The sequence below is a fragment of the Colletes latitarsis genome, chromosome 8 (genome assembly GCF_051014445.1).
Source record: "Colletes latitarsis isolate SP2378_abdomen chromosome 8, iyColLati1, whole genome shotgun sequence".
NCBI lineage: Eukaryota > Metazoa > Arthropoda > Insecta > Hymenoptera > Colletidae > Colletes > Colletes latitarsis.
In genome coordinates, this window is record NC_135141.1 from 18,576,866 (window position 1) to 18,597,835 (window position 20,970).

The 20,970-nt window shown below is 39.3% G+C and overlaps 1 protein-coding gene across 1 annotated transcript in view; it reads right to left on the bottom strand.

Annotated features, from left to right (window-relative positions):
- The window catches only part of Actbeta (inhibin subunit beta), a 53,334-nt gene extending 32,525 nt beyond the window's left edge, over positions 1 to 20,809 (bottom strand). The window contains exon 1 of the mRNA XM_076770588.1: positions 20,041 to 20,809. Coding sequence (XP_076626703.1) covers positions 20,041 to 20,782 — 742 coding nt within the window. The 5' untranslated portion in view covers positions 20,783 to 20,809. The remainder of the gene's footprint in view (positions 1 to 20,040) is intronic.
- Positions 20,810 to 20,970: the final 161 nt, after the last annotated feature.

The window sequence follows — 20,970 nt, forward strand, 5'->3', positions numbered from 1 at the left end:
ACTTTTACTAAACACTTCTAGTATATGTTTACAATAAATATATTGTAAAAACGGTATATATTATTGAATTATTTTCTAATTTCAATTATGTAGTCTTATTGTTAGAACCTATCTATTGCTATATGTATGTGTCATATTATATCAAATTCTTCAATGTAACATACGTATTTTATTATTAAATATGTATTATGATCTTTATAATAAATACACCACTAAATGTTAAGAATTGTACAGAATTGCAAGAACAAATATTTTTCATTTATAATTTACAAATATATTTTTCTATCCGTTAAATTACTAAATATTCTATTATTTTTGGAAATAAAACAATAAGAAAATAAATAAAATAATAATATTTTTGTAGAAAAATTTGTTTCGTTTCTGGAAAAGTGTGGTTACAGTCTTAATATGTTTTTTTTTTTAAACACAAACAGAAGCAACGGTTGCTAATCAGATTGTGTGAACTAATAAAGGATGAACCCCAACTGTACCACTTTGATTTGAACAAACTATCGTAAGATAATGTGTGAAATGCTAGTCTAGTTACTCGATAGTTTTAAAGATATAGTTAATTAATATTGCATACCTAGTGATGCACCATGAGAGATTTTATAAGAGTCCGTTTGTATAAGCTACGACAGCGAAGTGTCGTTACGTGGCTTGTAAATCGGAAGTTCAACGATCGAATTCCAGTTTAATATCGCTGAACTTCCGATTTACGAGCCATGCAATCGTGTCATGCAACCAGACACCTATATTCATAGTGGATCACTAGTTAAGTAATTTGAATTAATTGTATCTATAAAACTAACCAGTAACTACTATTTAATACATACCATTAAAAACATCTATTCTATTACATTTGAGACCCTCCTTTCGTAAACAAATTCTGGCTAATTAAGAGTAAAAGTACTTGACAAATAATGAAGCCCAATTTTCTTCGAAACAGATTTTCCTAGCACCATCTGATTTTCATGTATTCAAATTTTTGGCAAGCAAAACATTTCTCAATTCTAACAGTATTGATTCTTTTATAAATATATCAGCTTAAATAATGGGGACTATTTCGATTAATTTCATTTTAGCAAAATTGCAACGATTCAAACATTTAATTGTGGATGTGCAACATCCTAATAAATTACAAACGCGTCTCAAATCGTGCAAAAGAAGAAATAAAAATATATTTATAAATATTTCACCAAAATCTCTTCCCGATCTTAAATCAGAATCGCATGATTTTCCCTCTATAGAAACGTTTGGCGGCAAAATCTGCTCGACTGTGAGAATTTTAGGTCGTCGAAAGAGCACGTTTCCGGGAGAACCGCCTAGGTGAAACGCACACGGAACGATCGATTCGTTTATTGTTGGGAGAACAAGGGATTAATTCACGGTGAAAAATACAAACACGAATCGACTGACTCGTACGATAAAATCGCGGAAGGTTACGTTCGTGGAAAAAGCGTCTACATCGCGGTGTCGCGTGCTTCGCCGCCATCTGCACCGTAAATATCATTGCCCCGGCATTATCACAGCCGTCGCGAATTCGCGTCACGTGCCGCGCTATTTGCGATCATTCGATCCGACCTTTTCAATGGCTACATCCTACTTCCCCAGTTTCGAAACATACGAACGCACGAACGAATACGCGAATCCTCGATTCATCTCGCTCTGCCTGGGTTTTGAATGCAAAAGTAGCTAAAACGATCGTAAAACACCGTAGAACGATCGATTCAATTTAAAAGGGACGACGTATCCGGGATTCATTTGTATCGAAATTAGAACCGTTTCCGTACCAGCCACCTTATTATCTCGGCGGGGCGTTTGCATTCCCAAAAATGAAAACGCTGTCGTTTTAAGTCGTAAAGTCGATCAATCGGCTCCGTGGCAAATACGAAACGCGTCTGAATGGAGCGTTTTTCGAGCCAAAGCGTCTCCCTCCGAAACAATTACACGAATCATACTCCTTTGTTAAAGAATGATTCAAGAGACTACCTCTTTGTGGCTAAGCTTTTTAGGAGTAGGGAAGAAAAAAGAGTCTCCTTTCATTCCCGACCAGTATCGCGATCATTAATTTGACCGGATAACAAAACTGCTAGATCAAGAGAGGATCCTCTAATTCCCGGGCGCATCGAGCAGCTTCTTGTATCGTTAAATATTCAACGGATCGAGGAAAACTGTGCACCGACTGACCGAACGATGATTCGATGGTTCAAAGTAACGAAAAATGCACGCATTTTTTCCCCGAAGGCTACGGAAATCCGTACGCGCAAGCGCGACCCCGCCAATCTCGGATTACGGCGATTAAATGAATTGGGTACACGGAAAGTCGGTGAACCGAAAAATCTACGCAGTTTTCGCGTCGCTGGATCGTGGCGACTCACAGTCGGAAAATTTTACTCGCGAAGACGTCGGTGGGACCACCGGATACACCGCGGGTGGAAATAAAAGCAACCGGGACGAGCCGATGAAACAAAGAGACGACGAAATTTAAACGAAGGAACCGAGTGGAAATACGAAGAAAAAATAAGAAGATAAAGGGTAAGGGTAAAGAAAACATGGAGAGACAATACCCATGCACCGAAACCTCGATTTATTATGCACGGTAGATTGAATCCGTAAAAGTATCAGCGCGAATAAAAATCGTGCGAATCGAAACTAATACCTGTATATCAAATTTTATACTGTTTCCCGTGTCGATGTACAACAGAGACGTTCCGGGGATAAGAAAATGGGTCATGGTAAAGGATTCCCTCCTTGACTTCTTTGATCGTTAAGTATCGTTGCTGCTCTGTAGTTTCGTAAATTATTTTCGAATTCGAGAACCGTGTAAATCAAGGGTTAGGCGTACTCGGAAGACCCGTAAGGAGGAGAACGCGCGATAGAAGGAAAAGGATAAGCGAAGGAGAAGCAGAAAAGGGAACAGCAGACAGACAGAAGAGGGAGAAACACACCCTCGATTTCTATCCTAGAGCAGAGAGTGTAGCGGCAGGACGAGGAGAGTCAAGAGGGAATAAAGGGGGTGTAGGAGATGTACGAAGAGCGGCGCCCAGCTGGAGCCACGTGCATCGATCTGACTACAGGCGCCAGCCGTCCTATCCGTCGGCTCGTTCGTCCATGAGTTCGACCCTGTCCCACTCCAACGCATCTCTCGAACCGTTCCATCCCATCCTGAACATCCCGTCAGCCTCCCTGCTTCGATATTCCACGATAGTGGAAAAGAGACGAGAACAAGGGTGGAATCTCCCTTTTTTTCTCCCTTCGTGACACCGCCTGGAAGGTCGTGCCTTAACCCCTGCGCGTCCTGCCCGATGAGTTTGTCCCTGGGATTGCTCTCAGGTTGAACGAACTCCGGCACCTCTCGTCCGCGACTTTTCCCAAACCATTCCGCGTTACTCTGTTCCCCAAAGAAATGCCATTTTAATTCCAAGACGTTTTTGATCCCTCACGGACCGCTGTACAGACCTCGCGGTTAATATCGTTCCTCCCAGAGTTTTAAAATTACTCGAAAGGTCTTAAAATCCGACGAGGAACGCGATCGAATTGTCATAACCCCGTAAACCGTTCGTCGACCTAGGGCTGCGAGATTCCAAGGAACTCGGTGCCCATAACGCGAAACTTCTCTCGATTAGTTTTGAAATTCGACGAAGAAACGTTTTCGCGACTCGAGCCTACGAATCGAAATCTTTCTCGTAGCTCGGAGGTTGATCGTTCGCTTCAAGATTATTCCACGAAACGCGACTGATCGATCCGACGAGATTCTTCGAGTGTCCAGGGTGAAGGAGTTCGACCCTGTCCCGCTCCAAAACTATCTCCAACTAGTTCATCTCGTCCTGGTTCGTCAGCCCCGATGTCGTGACCTTCCAAGACTTTCGAGTACCTTCAGGTCTACCTAGCGTCTACACACCTAAATCCCCTCGATCCAACGCACGGAAACCCTTCGTCGTTGCGTTTAAAATACATCGACAGGGAACGTGTTTCCCCGTTCTAACTACGTTCATTTTCTGGGAAATTTACCTTTTCCCGCCGTCACGTGTGGACTTCGATGCCCAAGGCAAATTAATCACTATACTTGCCATTAACTCCTTCACGTACGATTTCATTTCAAATAATTTTTCTAACGTGAACTATTTAATTTTGTTTAATCCTTAAGTGGATTATTAAGGCCGCTGCGGCCCCCTACAAGATTAAACTAATAATTGCTTAATATACAGAGTGTTCTGCATTTTTCTGTACACACGTCAGCAATATGTTTTATAAGTAAAACTAAGGCTAAAATATTATACAGGATGTTCGACCACCCCTGGTAAAAATTTTAATGGCAGATTGTAGAGACCAAAATAAGACGAAAATCAAGAACATCAATTTCTTGACTGAGGTTTCATCAAAAAGTTATTAACGTTCAAAGTTCCGCCCGTACTGAATTTTTTTCTCGAAAATGCGAAGGATTTTGGGGGTATGTCTATTCACCAAAAATGATTGTAATTGACCCCCGCAACCGAAAATAATTATTCCAAAACGATTTGAAATTTTTTTTCGCCGAAAAATTTCATCAGCCTGTCGATTTTTCTTAAAAATTCGTTTCTCATTTTTAATAAATTTGTTTGACGCTGTACAGAAAAGATGTTTAATACTTTTTTGTAGGTATCCATGACCTCTACTTCAGAAAAAAAGTTTCATTTAAATGTATTCACTATCGTAGGAGTTATGGCTGTTTGAAAATTGGACCATTTTTATGGGGTTTTTCTCATTTTACGGGATCAAAGAACAACTTTTTCAATATTGTTAGAATTTCTACACATTTTTCTCCAAAATACACGTTGTTTGTCGTTTGAAACATTAAAATCGTTCAATCCGTTCAAGAGTTATGACATTTCAAAGATTCACATGAAGTTTCAGAGAAGCATTTTTGGCCTCACATTAGATTTTCGGTAAGGAATTTTTTTCTTGAAAGTGGGTAAGATTACAGGAGTATGTGTATTCCCCAAAAATGATTATAATTGACCACTGCAACCAAAAATCATTTTTTCGGAATGATTTAAAATTTTTTAATTTAATTTTTAAATAACTTTTTAACGAAACCTCAATCAAGAAATTGATATTTTTGATTTTCGTCTTATTTTGGCCTCCAGAATCTCCCATTAAAATTTTTCCCAGGGGTGGCCGAACACCCTGTATAAAAAAAAATCTATAACTGCTTTGTTAAGAAGTTATAACAAAAGTATGAACCATGAAACTCAGTTGAGATTCAAAACATTAAAATAAGAAAAAAAATATATAATAAAATAAAATCAATCTTTTGCAAGCATTCGATATCGTGAGTTTCTTTGCAATTTACTGAACATAAACTTAAACAATAGTTCAAAATTTTATGACAACAAAAAGTTATCACCGAAGAAAGAATATTTTAGAATCCAAGATAAATGATAGAAACTAAACTCTGATAAAGAAATATTTAAGTTATTCACATAATTCTACGTCAAAACTATTTCTTCGTGCCTCAACTAGCAGTTGCTCTCTTTAAACAAAATTTTAGTAAATTTGTTTGTTTAGTAAATAAAAAAACATCACGTTTCATATTTTTGTCATAACTTCTTAACAAAGACTTTATGAATTTTTTGTTATATAACACTTTAGTCTTATTTTTACTTGTGGAACACACTGCTGAAGTGTGTATAGAAAAATACGGAACACTGTATGTCAATGTAGTTATTTGAAAATTTATGTAATCCTCCATTAGTTCATTATTTTTTAAATGCTTTAAAGGAAAGTTGATTTCCATTTGCCAATTTTGTAAAAATCAACATTAAGTAAAATAATTCAGTTGAGATTGAGAATCCATTTAAGAGGGTTTTCTACTGTAAATCGCCAAAAAATTCGATTTTTGTTTTTGCATTTTCTTAAAGGATATAGTTTTAAAAATATATGTGCAAAAAAATGTGTATTGCTCGAGCTATACCAGTTTGGACAGTCTGATCTTTCTGTTTAGATGCATTTTTCTCAAAACTATCTTTTCTGAATTTGTTTCCGTGATAGCTCAAGATCTACTCGACCGATTTCATTCAAATTTGGCGTATACCTTCAGTATATGTATCACTATAGAATGAAGTAAAAATCATTATTATTTCTATTTTTTTTTTTTTAGCCTGCTAAAGTTAAACACAAGAAAAAAATCGATATTTCAACTTTAAAATGCTGTCTTTTTGTTAATTATCAATTTTTTTCTGTCCTTTTAATATCGGCTATAGAAAAATATATCCCAATTAAGAATCTTTTTCATTTTTTTGACTTAGACAAACAGAACGGCTGGAATAATGAAAGCCATTAGAACACTTTTTCGGTTGCGTACGAGGCTCTGTACTGCCACTAATTTTGATTATTTCTCGTTGTAAAAATTTGTGAATATCACTGAAAGAGTAATAAATATATATGTGAAACGCCGGCGCAAGAACTTGCATAATTTCTTTATAAAAAAATACCAAAGAGAACATAAAAAATCGTGTTTTACAGTAGAAGACCCCCTTAAGAGTTAAATTTGTTTGTTCAAGGAATGGCTACGAAAAAGAATTTGTTTTACGAATACCCCGTGAATGTAAAAATCTGTTGATTTTAATATATTCTTATATAGTTCTTATAATATATTCTTGATGATGAATAGCCTCATGATAGTGAAATTTGAGACGTCATTGTACTGGCAATAACTTCAACAATATTGTGTAAACAAAGAAGAAAGCGTATGAAAAAATATGTTGATTTTAACCCTTTGCGGTCGTATTAAGTTTATACTTGGGTGCCATGCTGGTCGGAATTAAATGCCTAATTGCACTTAAACACAATATGTATAATGTTCTTTCGAATTCTGTGTATCTCCCAAACTTGTCGACTTAGTATAACATAAGATATCAGTATGGTTGTTTGCTGTGATGGCTGAAAGCAACATACGACCGCGAAGGGTTAATATATGGGACTTAATATATGAGACGAGTGAGTAGCCTCATGATTGTGAAACTTGACATCAACGACTTGTAACGAGTTATTGTTTGACGAAGGGTTAAGCACATATATCGATATTATCGCCACCAAAATGAAATTACAAAATGTAGGTAATATAAGGAATCAACTAATTTAACGTTAATAAAGACGATCGAGCGTCAGCTATGCGTTCTGGGGCAAGTTTGCTTCTTGAACCGCGTGGATCGCCAATCTGTCTATTACGACCATGAAAATCCATTAGATGCCAGAGTAACGGTTCCCTTTTCGATCCGTTAGATCTTCCCGAGTATCCAAGGTCAAGAAGGTCCTCGAAAGAGAACTTGGTTGCACGGTGTGTCTAAGAAGGCGACCTTGAATGCACTATTACGATTAAGAGCACGCGGTACGAATACATTTTACCGCGCCATTTAACGCACGCGTCGGACTAACTGCGATTACGTATCAGTTATTACCTAATCGCGGCCTGTACTTTAGCCACAGGAAAACAAAGGGAACGGGCTCGTCAAATGAAAATAGATCAATCGCGAGAGAGAGTTCGAAAGCCTTGGCGTAGTTTGCAGTCAAACGAGAGAAATTGTCCTTGCAAGGTGTGTCAAGAAAAACTTGATTCCTTTTGCCCGTTTAAGGTTCCTTTTGTGATTTTCCTTTGATGGTAGGTAGCCGGTTTTGTACTGAGATTCTGCAGATATATTTATTCATCTTATAAGTACGTATAGTATTTTTTTCATCAAAGAATATTAAAAATTGTGGGAGTTATAACTTCTTGTTTAATAATTCTGAAAAAGATGCTCCACTAGCTTCCACGATTCCAGCCGATTCGCTAATCTGAAACAGAGGAGACTAGAGTATCTTCATAAGGTAGGATGTAGTTATAGTACGGACCAGGCAGAAGTCAAAGTACTGATAAATAAGGGAATAGCGGCACTTCGAGTTTCGAATTTCTATTTTTTAACTTCTTGTCTTTGGTTTTTTAAACTTTTTTTAAAACCTCTACTCCCAGCAATAAAGGCGGGTCTGCTGAATATTCTCTCCAAATTTGAAGTGAATCGGTCTCCAACCTTCCTTCTAGATCTTTAAATATCATAGAAATCAGTTTTAAAAAACGCATTTAAACAAAAAATTATAACTCCCACAATTTTTAATATTTTTTTATGAAAAAAATACTATACTTACTTATAAGATGAATAAATATATCTGAAAAATCTCAACACAAAACAGCCTACTTATCATTAAAAAAATAATTACAAATAAGCCAGCTTGGAATGCAAGCCAGCTTAAATGCGTTTCTTTAAACAAAAAGTTATGAGTTCCACAATTTTTAATATTTTTTAATGAAGTAAATACTGTAGATACTTATAAGGCGAATAAATATATCTGAAAAATCTCAGTACGAAACAGCCTGCCTATTGCTAAAAAAAAAAATCACAAGAAAGGCCGAAAAAATGACAGTCTAGACAGCAATACCCCCTTAAGTTTTCCAGTTGAAGGACTCACCAAAAGCAGAAGCTCTCTAAACACAACTGTACCAGATTTAACGAGTAAAATTGAATTACCTGTTACCTTGCACCACATTAAGACGTTTCCAAGAAAGTGGACCCGAAGAAAGAAGTGAAAAATGGGAAGACGAGGGTGCGGAGGCCTCCTGTGTTCTGTTCGCCTCGCGACTGCTGCGTGCGACGAATTACGAGCTATGGACGCTCGAGCTTTTATAAAGAATTACGTTGAGAAGAGCCGCAGCCAAGTCCTTTTAAAAGAGAACAACCGTCGAGAGCGCGTATAATGGCCAGCCACTACGACAGGAATTTCTCTACTACGAAAGGATCTCATCCGGCAATGATGAACATTCTAACAAATAGGGCCTCGACGAGGATCGCTCGTCGCGACGATCCCCTGTTTATTACACGTTACGTATCGCTCACGACGCTTATTTCCAATTTCCTTTCCTTCGTTTTTTAGTTTTACCATAGTTTTTTTCTATTCTCCTGTTCGTCTTTCGTTAGCGCCTTAGTAGCTCGCGCGATTCGAATCGTTCCGCAGCGATTTCCCTTCGAATCGGTAGGCACGAAAGCGCGTACGCGTTGTTCGTAAAAAAAGAGAAGCGAGGAAAGCATAATAAGCGGCAAATGAAACTTTTCTCGAAGACAGAAAATATTCTGAGGTAAATCGATATCAGCCGTACCCGTGCAGAATCATTCAAACGAACTAAATTTCGATACTAAAGGGTGACTTGCCTTATGTAATATCTCAAGGCACCCGTAGCGTTTCTCTGATCAAATTAAATACGCTCTGTATCGAACACGTTATCGTCGACATGCATTCGATTCGTGCACAATTTATCGATATGTGTAGTTAGAATCTTTTTTAATTCACTCACAGACGGAATAAATAAAAATAGTATATCTAATTGTTTGGAAAAAGGAGTGTTTCAAATTATATTGTTGTTAAAACATCAGCTATATGAGGTGTTTTCTAAGGTTGGTACACTACTTGTAATCATGTTCAATTCGATCTTTAAATACAATGATAAAACAGTCGTGAAACCAATCTGCTTGCTGCTAAGAAACTTTTTCTTAATCTCATTATATTTGCGATAATATTCACTGATGTGCACTAAAATAATAACATTCACTTTATGTATACTGCTAACGACATATGTTAATTCAAAAATATAAAGGACACAAGTGTTTGGAACCCACGTAAATTTTTTAATAAAAACATTTGCACGTCTTGTAATATGCTTTACAAGATTCTACGATTTTATTTATGTTGATCGTGTAAGTAAAACTCTAAACAAATACAGCACTAGATGCACTCTGGCAGCGATTCTCAAACATGGTGTCCGCGAATTCTTAGAAAAAAAATTAAGCTTGTTATTGGACTGCGGATTTTTATGCATTTATAGAAAATTTTAATTCTCAAAAAACTACAGCATGCACTTAATATGCAACAATATAAGAAATACTTAAAATAAGATACGAATTATTATATTTATTAATTTTATTAAGAAAAATATGAATTTGCATAAAGATCGGCGGTCTACTTATTATATGTATAATGAAGTAAAAAACATGCTTCTCGTAAGATTTTATTTATATTAACGGAACTTTCTGACCAAGATTCTTACTATTGTTAACTTATTTATTGGAAAAATCGAAAAGTATATATGTATATATTACGAAATTAATGTATAAGTGCGTATGAAAGTACGTATAAACAAAAAATGAAATTGAAACCTACCTTCGATTTATTTACGCACGTGTAAAGCACAGATTTTTATAATAGAGAAATATTAATTTATTGAAGTGCTTCGACGAAAAGCATACGCGCTTTTGGCATCCTTAATCTTTCATAGTTTATAGTAATTGACATAATTTTGTATTAAGTACAAGTATTAGCATCATTTATATAAAATGATTACGGTTTCAGAAATAAATAGCATTCATTATTAATGTTTGAGGAATAATATGTAAATTTAGAAAATAACTTAAAAGTCTCGAACATTGATGGATGGTATAAATTACATCCAAAAGTAATAATTATTACAACTCGAAGCGTAAATCCATAGTCCGTCTCATTAAATTTAGATTTGTACAATTAGTTTCATAATTTTATGAATATTTTCTAAAATAATATTCATAATTTATCACTCCGTTTCTGTAAAAAGTAGTAAAAAATAGAAAATTTTATAAGGTTTTCTGTTGTAATTAATACAACTTAACCTGGAAGTTGAGTAAAAAATATTTTTTTCCTACTATTCAATAAATTAACTATCAGAGACTCGTGTGAGTCCACTAACGTTATTTATATTTATGCCAGTGCAGTTTATTATACAAAATAAAATAAATTTAAGTTAAAAGATATAAAACTATTTAAATCGAATCGAAATTGTCTAAACACGCACACGTTTTTTTAAAAAAGAGTTTGAGATTATATCAAGAAAATGAGAATTTAATTCTATCGTAAGAAGTGCGTCAAAAATTTCGTATCATTAAGGAATTTCGGGATAAGCTGAATTTCAAGAAACATTGCATTAGGGAATAGCGAAACATTGCGAAACAAACTAACCTAATCGCTGACGGAAGTGTAAAGCATTCACGGATGCCCGTAAAGTCGTTTATCGGATATTTCGATATACAATTAAAGATATCAACGCGTCTCGCGCTGACAAAATTCCCCAAAGCCATAAAACGTTTTATTGGATTTATCGGTCGATCGTTCGAACGGCATCTCGTCGTTTCGAAGTTCCTACGCGAATAGATCGCGTCCACGTTGCAAAACAATTAACAATAAGGGAGGGAAAAGAAAGGGTGGGGAAAAGAAATCGTCCAAGTCCTCCGTAACTGCAACGAAGAGATGTTTAAGAAACAGAATCGATTCCCTCAGTTTCAACAACCGAGGGGATAAAATATTCAGAAGGTCGCTCGACATTAATATCCGATCGGAACTTTCGTAGAAAAGTTTCTGACGGGCGAGCGTGTCTGAGAGAAGACTGAAAGAGAACGAGAGGCGAAAGAGACGCAGCGCCATGTTGAATTCGAGCAAGAAAATACTCGAGTCGAACAATAAACAAAACCGTTCGATGCTTCCCAGCCCTAGACTGGCTATGTTTTTTCTTCCTTGTCGGAGATTCTACAGAGGCGTATAAAATAACGTGTTACTTGAATTATAAAACACGAGTATTGTGATGCTTGAATCACTAGACTAAGTAATTACAAGCTCGAATTTAAAGGAATATTACTGTCTAAACTGATCATTTTTTCGGCCTTTCTTGTGATTTTTTTTTATGATAGGTAGGCTGTTTTATGTTGAGATTTTTCAGATGTATTTATTCGCCTTATAAGTATCTATAGTATTTTTTTCATAAAAAAATATTAAAAATTGAGGGAATTATAACATTTTATTTAAAAAAATGCAGTTAAACTAACTTCCATGATATTTCAAGATTTAGCAGACCGATTGACTTCGAATTTGGAGAGAATATTCAGCAGACACGTCTTTATCGCTGAAACTAGAGATTTTCAAAAATATTGAGGTTTACTATCTTTTTTAACCCCTTGACGTACGATTTCATTTCAAATACTTTGTCAAACCTATACTATTTAATTTTGTTTAAATTTGTTCCTAGAAGAAATGGCCACGAAAAATAATAGATTTGTTTTATGAATACTTCATAAATGTAAAAATGTGTTGATTTTAATACATAAGACTTGATGACGAGTGAGTTGCCTTATGATTGTGAAACTTGACATCTTATAACGAAACAAAAGAAAGGTTGAGAAATAGAATTTCGAAACTTGAAGTGCCGTCATTCCTTTATTTATCAGGATTTTGACTTCTCCCTAGTTCCTGCTATAACTACACTCTTTCTAATAAAGATACTTTAGCCTCTTCTGTGGAAGCCAGTGGAGCACCTTTTTCAGAATTATTAAACAAGAAGTTATAAATCTCTCAATTTTTAATATCTTTTGATGAAAAAAAATACTGTACATGCTTATAAAATGAATAAATATATCTGAAAAATTTCAGTACAAAACAGCCTACCTATCCTTGAAAAAAAAAAATCACATAAAAGGCCGAAAAAATTAGTCTAGACAGCAATAACCCCTAATCCCAGCGATAAAGGCGTGTCTGTAGAATATTCTCTTCAAATTTGAAGTCAATCGGTCTTCAATCTGTCTTCTAGTTCTTGAAATATCATGGAAGTCAGTTTAAAAAAACGCATTTAAACAAGAATTTTCTTATAACTTCTACAATTCTCAATATTTTTTTATGAAAAAATTCGGTGAATGCTTATAAGATGAATAAATATATCTAAAAAATTTCAGTACAAAACAGTGTACCTACCATTGAAAAAAAAATCACAAAAAATGACAGTCTAGCAATGAACCCTTAATGAATGGAATATCAAAGTATGTAATGGATAAAATATTAACGAGTGTGTATTGAACTTGATTTCCCGGTGGTGGCGTGGAGGGTGAGAAAGAGGCACGCGCGCGGATGTAACTAATTAACCGGGGCAAATGATTCTTGGCAGCACGTTGCGTGGGGCCGCCAGCCATGCGGACCAGCGAGCTGGTCGTCTGTTTCCAGGCGCGACTGGTAATACACTGTGCAATTCCCCTGACAGGAGTAATGGTTTCCTCTTGAACATGAAAAACTCGAGGCACAATAAACCGCCGAAATTATGACTGCAAGCTTACAGCATCGGCATCGTTCGGGCAATGCCGATAGAATGGCCCGTAGTGATGGCCTCCGCGAGGAGAAGAGGGATGAAAAGGGGCGACGAGGGTGGAAAAAAAAGAAGTCGGAAGGCGGAGGAAACGACGACGGAGCGTCGAGCGACTTTGGTTGGCCCTTAAGTAACGACCAATTGGACGCGAAAACGGTGAGAATTGCTGTGTCGCGAACTTAACCTCCTGAAGAGAGAGAGCGGGGGGGGGGGGAGAGAGAAATCTTTTTTCCCTTTCTTCCCCCCCCCCCCCCACCAGTTAATTTTCTTCTTTCTCTTGATAACGTATCGATGGATCCTCTTCGACAGGAACGCGACCCTCTCTACGCCGTTACTTGTTACGTCTCTTTTTTCCAACTTTCTTTTCTTTGGCGCAATCGTCGGCGTCGTGCCGTCGTCGTCGTCGTTATCGTCTTCATCGTCGTCTGCGGAGATTTCGTATTCGTCCTTGACGGCTGGCGAAATGATACGCGACTGGTGGCGCGCTGTCGACGGCTGTTGAGACGCATAAATTCTTATGGGGGTCTTATAGTCGAAGCGCTGTGAAATGGCTCCCGTCGATGGGCGGTGAGAATATAAACGTTGTTTTTACACGGGATCATTACTCACGGGTTGTAAAATCCGATATTCCCGTGTTTGGTGTAGCTGTCGCCCTCCTGTCACCGGAAGACTCGTTGGTTACATTTTTCTCCGCCCGTTTATTTGAATGGAAACGCTTCCTATCGATTCCAAGTGCTACTAGGGAGGCTCGCCTGCCTCTTCGGGTAACTTTTTAAATGCAACTTAGTCGCTTAGCTTCACGGATCACCTACAGAGGTCCCGCTATACGCTATCGTCGCTGCTCTCTTTGAACATCCGGTCGCCACTCTACGCGCGAATAAACCTTCTGGTTGAATTCGTCGCTGGTCGACCATTGGGTCATTTAAGGCGCGCTAGGCACATTTTTCAACGCCGATAAAACTCGATTAACGCCGTTTCAACGGAAAAATAGAGGCTATCGAGTCATCATTTAGAGTCTCGTGTACCTCTTCCACCCTTTATGGGTCCCTGAGATCATCATGGAACGAAAAGAAAACCATGGTGCAAGCTACGCAACCATTGATTCATTTAAAGTGCATTGTACACATTTTTCAAGGTGAATAAAACTTAATTGGCGTTTCAACAGAGAAATAGAGGCTATCGAATCATTGTTTGGAGTGTCATCTAGCTCTTCCGCCTTCTATGAGTTTCTGAGAGCATCATAGAACGAAAGAGAAGGCCATGGTGCAAGCTACGGAACCATTGGGTCATTTAAGATGCACTGGGCACATTTCTCAAGATAAATAAAACTTAACTAGCGTTTCAACAGAAAAATTATCATTTAGAGTCTCGTGTTGCTCTTCCACCCTCTATGGTCCCATGAGAGAATCATGGAACAAAAAGAAGACCATGGTGCGAGTTACGCAACCATTGATTCACTTAAAGTGCACTGTACGCATTTTTCAATATGAATCAAATTTATTTAACGCCATTTCAACAGAAAAATTATCATTTAGAGTCTCATGTCGCTCTTCCACCCTCTATGGGTTCCTGAGAGCATCATGAAACCAAAGAGAAGGCCATGGTGCAAGCTACGCAACCATTGGGTCATTTAAAGTGCACTGTACACATTTTTCAAGATCAATAAAACTTGATTAACGCCATTTCAACAGAAAAATTATCATCTAGCTCTTCCACCTTCTATAGAAGAAGACAATGATACAAGCTATGCACCCCTATATTTACTTAACTCATTAAAGTCAAGAAGTTTGCTAGTTCTTTGCCTCGAAGCGACAGCCAAATATCGAGATCTAACAACCCTAAACACATAAATGCGTCTGCAATTATTTTCACCGCGTCAACGTTTGACAGCAATTCTTCTTCTTTTTATACGCTTTGACGCACGAAGAAGAAAATTATAGACGCGTCTTTCTCTTTCATCATGCTCATCGAGTACGTACAACGTCCATATTTAACAAATTTCAGCGATCTTAACGCATTTTTTTCGAATCTCTTCTCGTTATCGCGAATTTATTCTTTGAAATTTATCCTTAACGTGAAGATTAACAATTGATTAAATCGAGCCGTTCGAGTCCTTGAAACGTCGGGAGAAATCAATGGAAGCGATACGTTTCCAGCGAGCCCGGAAACAGTACCGTTCATTGTTTCCTCTTCACGTGGAGAGGAATCCTTGATTTAGAGGCGACAACTTAACTTCGTTATTCCTGTCAATCCGGGGAAGAGAAAACAAAGCGAACGTAGTAGTAATTTAGCGCTTTTCTGTCGAATCGTTTACGCGTGGTACGTATTTCCTATCCGAGTGACAATGTACAAATTTATTTAGGATATTTCAAGTGATCGAAGCATCCAAGAAACACCGATAATCCCTGGCAGCCATTCGTTAATTTATTGTTCGAAAATCGACGCGATCAGCAATAAATCAAAGGAAGAGACATCGAAACAAACCGGCAATAGGCTATAAAGTTGTTTCCAACGATGGTTTTACTCGTCGTGGACGTCATTAGAAAACTCGTTAACGAAACTCCACGCGACCGGGCGTAGTACGTTGGTTAGAGCCGATACGCAGTAAACGTAAACATTTTTCGTCGCTCTACGTTGAGAGAATCGTATCGCGAATTCGTCTATCGCGCAAACGAAAATCTAATTATACTACGCGCACGCGCGTATAGGAGAACTCGTCGAGCGAGAATCTGAAACGCAGTTACGCTCGATCGTTGTAAATTTACGACGCGACAGCGCGTCTACGCTACTTTTGCTCGAAAAATTACGAGACGTTGATGCACCATTATTCGAATCCGATCGCCTCCTCAGGCTCGCCCATCGATTTCGTGTGGATACGTTCGAGCGCGTGCGATCCTCGCGAAACGAACGCTGATGGACGATGCAGGCGGGAATTTTTGTGTCTCGAAAAAAAAGAAAAATATGGAACAAAAAGTTTCACCCCCCGGAGGGAACGGGTCGATACTAAAGAGACGATGGTGGTTTATAGTTTCTTTAGTTTCTTCAAAAAGAATGACGTGTTCACCGGCTATCTATAGGGACGGCGACATTGACGTTAAAGTATCACGCACGCCGCATTACGATACGCTCTCCGATACGATGCTCAGGCCGACGACCACGAATTCGTCGCCGCGAAATGCTCGACGGTCGATCGACCGATTTTTCCGCGTTCCTCGCGCGCCATCGAGCGAAAAGAAAAAGTAAACGTTAACCCTTTGCAGCGAACGCGAGATACAGCGTACTTAACAGTTTCCTATTTTGCTTTGATGATCGAAATAAATCGTTCGCGTAATAGGAAAATTTGCTCATAACGAAAATGTGATTTTCTGTTCGAGGAACCAGTGGTATTTCAATCGAAAACTGATAGACTCGTATAGTTTTTCGAAAGCTTGTTTTAGTTTACCATTGGAAGAGAAACGATCGGAATGAATCACTCCGGCAATCCCGTTCGCCGATTTTCTCGAAGTAAGAGGGAACGACACTGGTGAACGTGCGCGGTTTCTTTGCCGGGAAGGAGGTCTGTCCCCGCGATCGCGAAAGCATGAGAGTCCGGTGGTCAGCGTGTAAACGCAGGTAGACGAGGAAATGAGGGGAAGGGAGGGGATCGAACGAGTAGGAACGACAAAACGCTTTGCAACAGCAGCTCGTTAATTTAACCGACGGCGAACGTTACCGTACTAGCATACCGTAATGCACGGTCGTAAACGCTCGCCAACGTTACCGCTTCTATCTCCGGCCGCGGCTCTATTACCCTTATTGTTAAACTTAAAGTTACTGAACTACGGAACGAGAACTATAGACCGCCGTGGCGCGACACCCATGACTGCGAGCCACGTGGCTCCAGGCGTGTGGCCACGCATGCATGCGAACCAAGGTGTCATCCGTGACGTTCCTTTCGTTGTACGCCACCCCCACCGTCTCCGCGCACCCGCGCCAATTCGCAACGAGGAGAGAATCACCGAGAGGGCGAGGGGGGAACCTTTTTTTTCGGAAACCCGCGAACCACGTGTTCCTTTGCGCCCGTTTACGTTTCGCCCCGAAAACTCGATCGTCGACGCGTACACCGACGAAATTAATAAACGGAGCGCGTGCACGCGAGTGACGTGGCAGTCGATATGCATCCAACGAGAAGTCAAAAAGTAGGATCGATACCTAACGTAAAACTTGTGTATACGGGGTGGCCAGGAAATAATCGTGGTACACGTTGCTTCCGCCGCGAAAGGTAACTCGGGGTACGACGTTACTTCGCGCGAGACGATTCTTGTTAATGTAATAAAGAAACGAGATTTAAAATTAATTTATGACTAGACTAAGGTTAGGTCTGGGTCGGTTGTAGATATTGAACGAATATAAACGTTCCGTAGTTAAATATAAACAAATGTGTATAGTATACATGCATAAACATAACAGAAATTGTTCGCACTCTCACGCTGTTATTTAATTTAAATGTACTAAAAGAATCGACGAGACACATTTAAATTTATTTATGACCAGACTGTGATTCTTAAAGAATCCAGTTGTAGATATTGAACGAATACAATCGTTCCTGATCTATTTAAATATAAACAAATATCTCTTTACGTTGAATAACGTTGAGTACGTTTGTGAAACTTTATACATAGTATAGTATTCATGCATAATTTTTATTACGCTGCGTTGTAAATAAATAAAAATGAAAAACTAACGCAACACAATAGAAATAAAAATAAGAGACGTAAGTCTACGTGGCCCGTCCTAGGAAGTTGGAATGGAAAAACGTAAATTTACGTGACTCGTCCGTTAAGTGTTGAAGGTTGAGACAACCCTCTATAAAGCTCCCATTTCATTAATTCTATTAACCCCTTGACGTACGATTCAATTTTGAATAATTTTTCGACCACTATTTAATTTTGTTTAAATTTGTTCGTACAAGGAATGGCCACGAAAAAGAATTTGTTTTACGAATAATTCGTGAATGTAAAAATACGTTGATTTTAACACTAGCATCACCGAAATGATCAAAATGACAAATTCGTAACTTTTAATAAAAATTGTAAAAAATTTACCATAGTTTTCTAAAAGAGAATGAATAAACATTTATTTCCATTGCATTATACGTTTCTTCAAGTATCTCTCGTTTTAATTTCTTTGGTACAAATAAACAAACTATAAGTGTCGGTCGTTCTAGTGGTAATATACAAAACTTGATGACGAGTGAGTAGCCTCGTGTTTGTGACACTTGACATCCAGAGCATCTAATAAAAATATGAATTTGCATAAAGATTGTCTATTTATGACAATGTAACACACATTTTCCGCGGTTGTAAAATTATTCTCACGAGCTCTGTATTATTAGCTCGTAAAACGTGTACCTCATAATATCGTACGTTGAAAAACGTATGTTAAGGTCACGATATTAATTGATTGTGTTAACCTTATTTATGCTCGATTAAATCCGCAATTTCAGAGTTTTACGTTCGAAGTCATTTACCCCGAAAACTACACAACCGATCGTAAAAATTCTGTTTTTTTTTTTGTATAAGAAATTGTATCACGTATCGTGCTATTACCGCCCATTTTATTAATTTCTTATCGAGGTACGGGTCTCTGTGTGCAACGTACTAACAGGGTTAGACGAAAATTGGATCGTACACGGTACTTATTGTATTAGACCGCTAACGACCGACGCGATCGACCATTCTATACCAGAGACCCGAGGCGTGCACTCGTCTTGCCACTTGGAGAGCCTAGGTATCGATAAACGCGTGCACGTTCACGGCCCCTCTGTTTTCGTGGAACCCTTGTTTACGAAAATTTTTTCGCGCGTTTCAGCAACCGTTACCCTTCCCGGGGATCATTTGAAATCCGTTCCGTTATTTACCGTCAAACGTTCCGTACGCGTCAACGCCGAGACGACGAACGCGAACCCTAACTCTCGAAAAAGTTTTCTCGAGGGGGGGTGAAAAAAGTTTTCGTCGATCGTCCTAGTCTAATTTGCCACCGTGGAAGTTACTCGCCCCGACGAATATCCGGGGTTGGTATATTAATCGAGTAGATTTCAATTTTGCAACGCGCCAACAACCACGCCTTTCCCTCGAAGCTCCTTTCCATCGATCGAATTTCGTCCCGGTAAAAACTTTTACCAACGCCGAGAACGATGAAATTTCTGCTCCGCACCGCTCGTCGATATTCGAATCGATAACCGCTCCGCCAGCCACCACGCGTAGTCGGCCAATTTTTATTTCCGTTTCAATCGGTACGGAGCAGTGAAATAAAAATAAAACTCTGGACGTCTAGCGGCTATTACGCGACGTGGCGCCGGCATTAACGGTCAATTATACTACGCGATTTTATCGCGAGCGTAGTAACTCATTCAATATCGTTAAAGCCACGGGCAACGAGACGCTGATTGACACACGTTTACGCACCGAAAACAGGGACGCACGACCACCGTTTTGTTCGGGTGACATGATTTTTTAGACCGTTATTAATAGGAAAACGGTTCGAATAATAGAAAACTGATTAAAAGAAAATATTGTTACGACTATCGAAACGTGTGTTTAGCCGGAAAAAGGAATTCCTAATACAAACAGTCGCTACGACCTAAAACACTCGTCGTTCCCACCTACGCACGAAAAGTTCGTTTACACCCCCAACGTTCGAGCAGTTCGTTCATCCCTATGTTATTGCACGTGATTCGCACAACGTGGTCCCGTACACTCTGAGCTGTTCCTCGTTTTACAATTTAGTTTCTAGCGTTGTTTAGGGACGCGTTATCGTTGAAATGTAAATAAGAGACTCACCGGGCTCGGCAAAGGTAATAATCTCGGAGGTCCTCGCGTAGAAATCGTCCATCTCCTCGTGCGCTTCCTGGCTCTCGTGGTTCCCGTAATCGAGCCTCTCGTTATCTTCGGTAGCGGTCTCGGGCTGTTGGTCAAGGTTCCTGTAGGAATACTCGTCGCCGCCGTAGAGAAATTCCCCGGAGTATTCGGTCTCGTGGTCGTTCCTCGATCTTTCGGGATACTGAGTGGACTGCGCCTCGGCTCTGTAGAGAGTCTCGAGGGCCAGGTGCCTGGGTACCGTAGCCAGAGTTCTGTTAACGTCTGGTCGCGTTCTGAGGCCGAGTTTGGTGAGTATTTGATGCTTGATGGCCTCCAGCCTGAGATCGTCCGGAGTGGGCGCGGCGTTGTCCTTCGAACCACCGCCCCGATGCGTCTCGTGGATGTGCTGATGCTGTTGCTGCTGATGCGGGCAACCCGGGCAAGTCTGATGATGGTTCTGACGCGGTTGAACCGGCGAGAACGTCAAACAACAAAGCGCCAATCCTATCAGGAGCACATTCGACGGTACCAACGACGTTCCTCTGCACCTGTAGACGATGCGAAAGGAGGAGGCCAGGTGAGATCGTTGATCTCGACACGATTGACTCGTATCGATCGGAGGAGGATCGAGCGGCGACGCTCGACAGGTTGCAGTCTTTTCCCAGAGCCTCTCGTTTCGACCTGCGTTTGAGGTGAGTCCCGCTCTGTACGGCACCTGGTGCATCTCGGCGGCGAGTCACCTCCTCCTCCCCCACCACCACCTCCTCCTTCCTCTACTACTACTACTACCACTACTGCTACTCCTTCCTCCTTTACGATCTTCCGCTTTAACGAGCCTATCCTCCGTTTTTCTCGATCGGCAACAACCACCGACTCGATCGCGCTCGTTTCTACTAACTCTACCGGTACCGT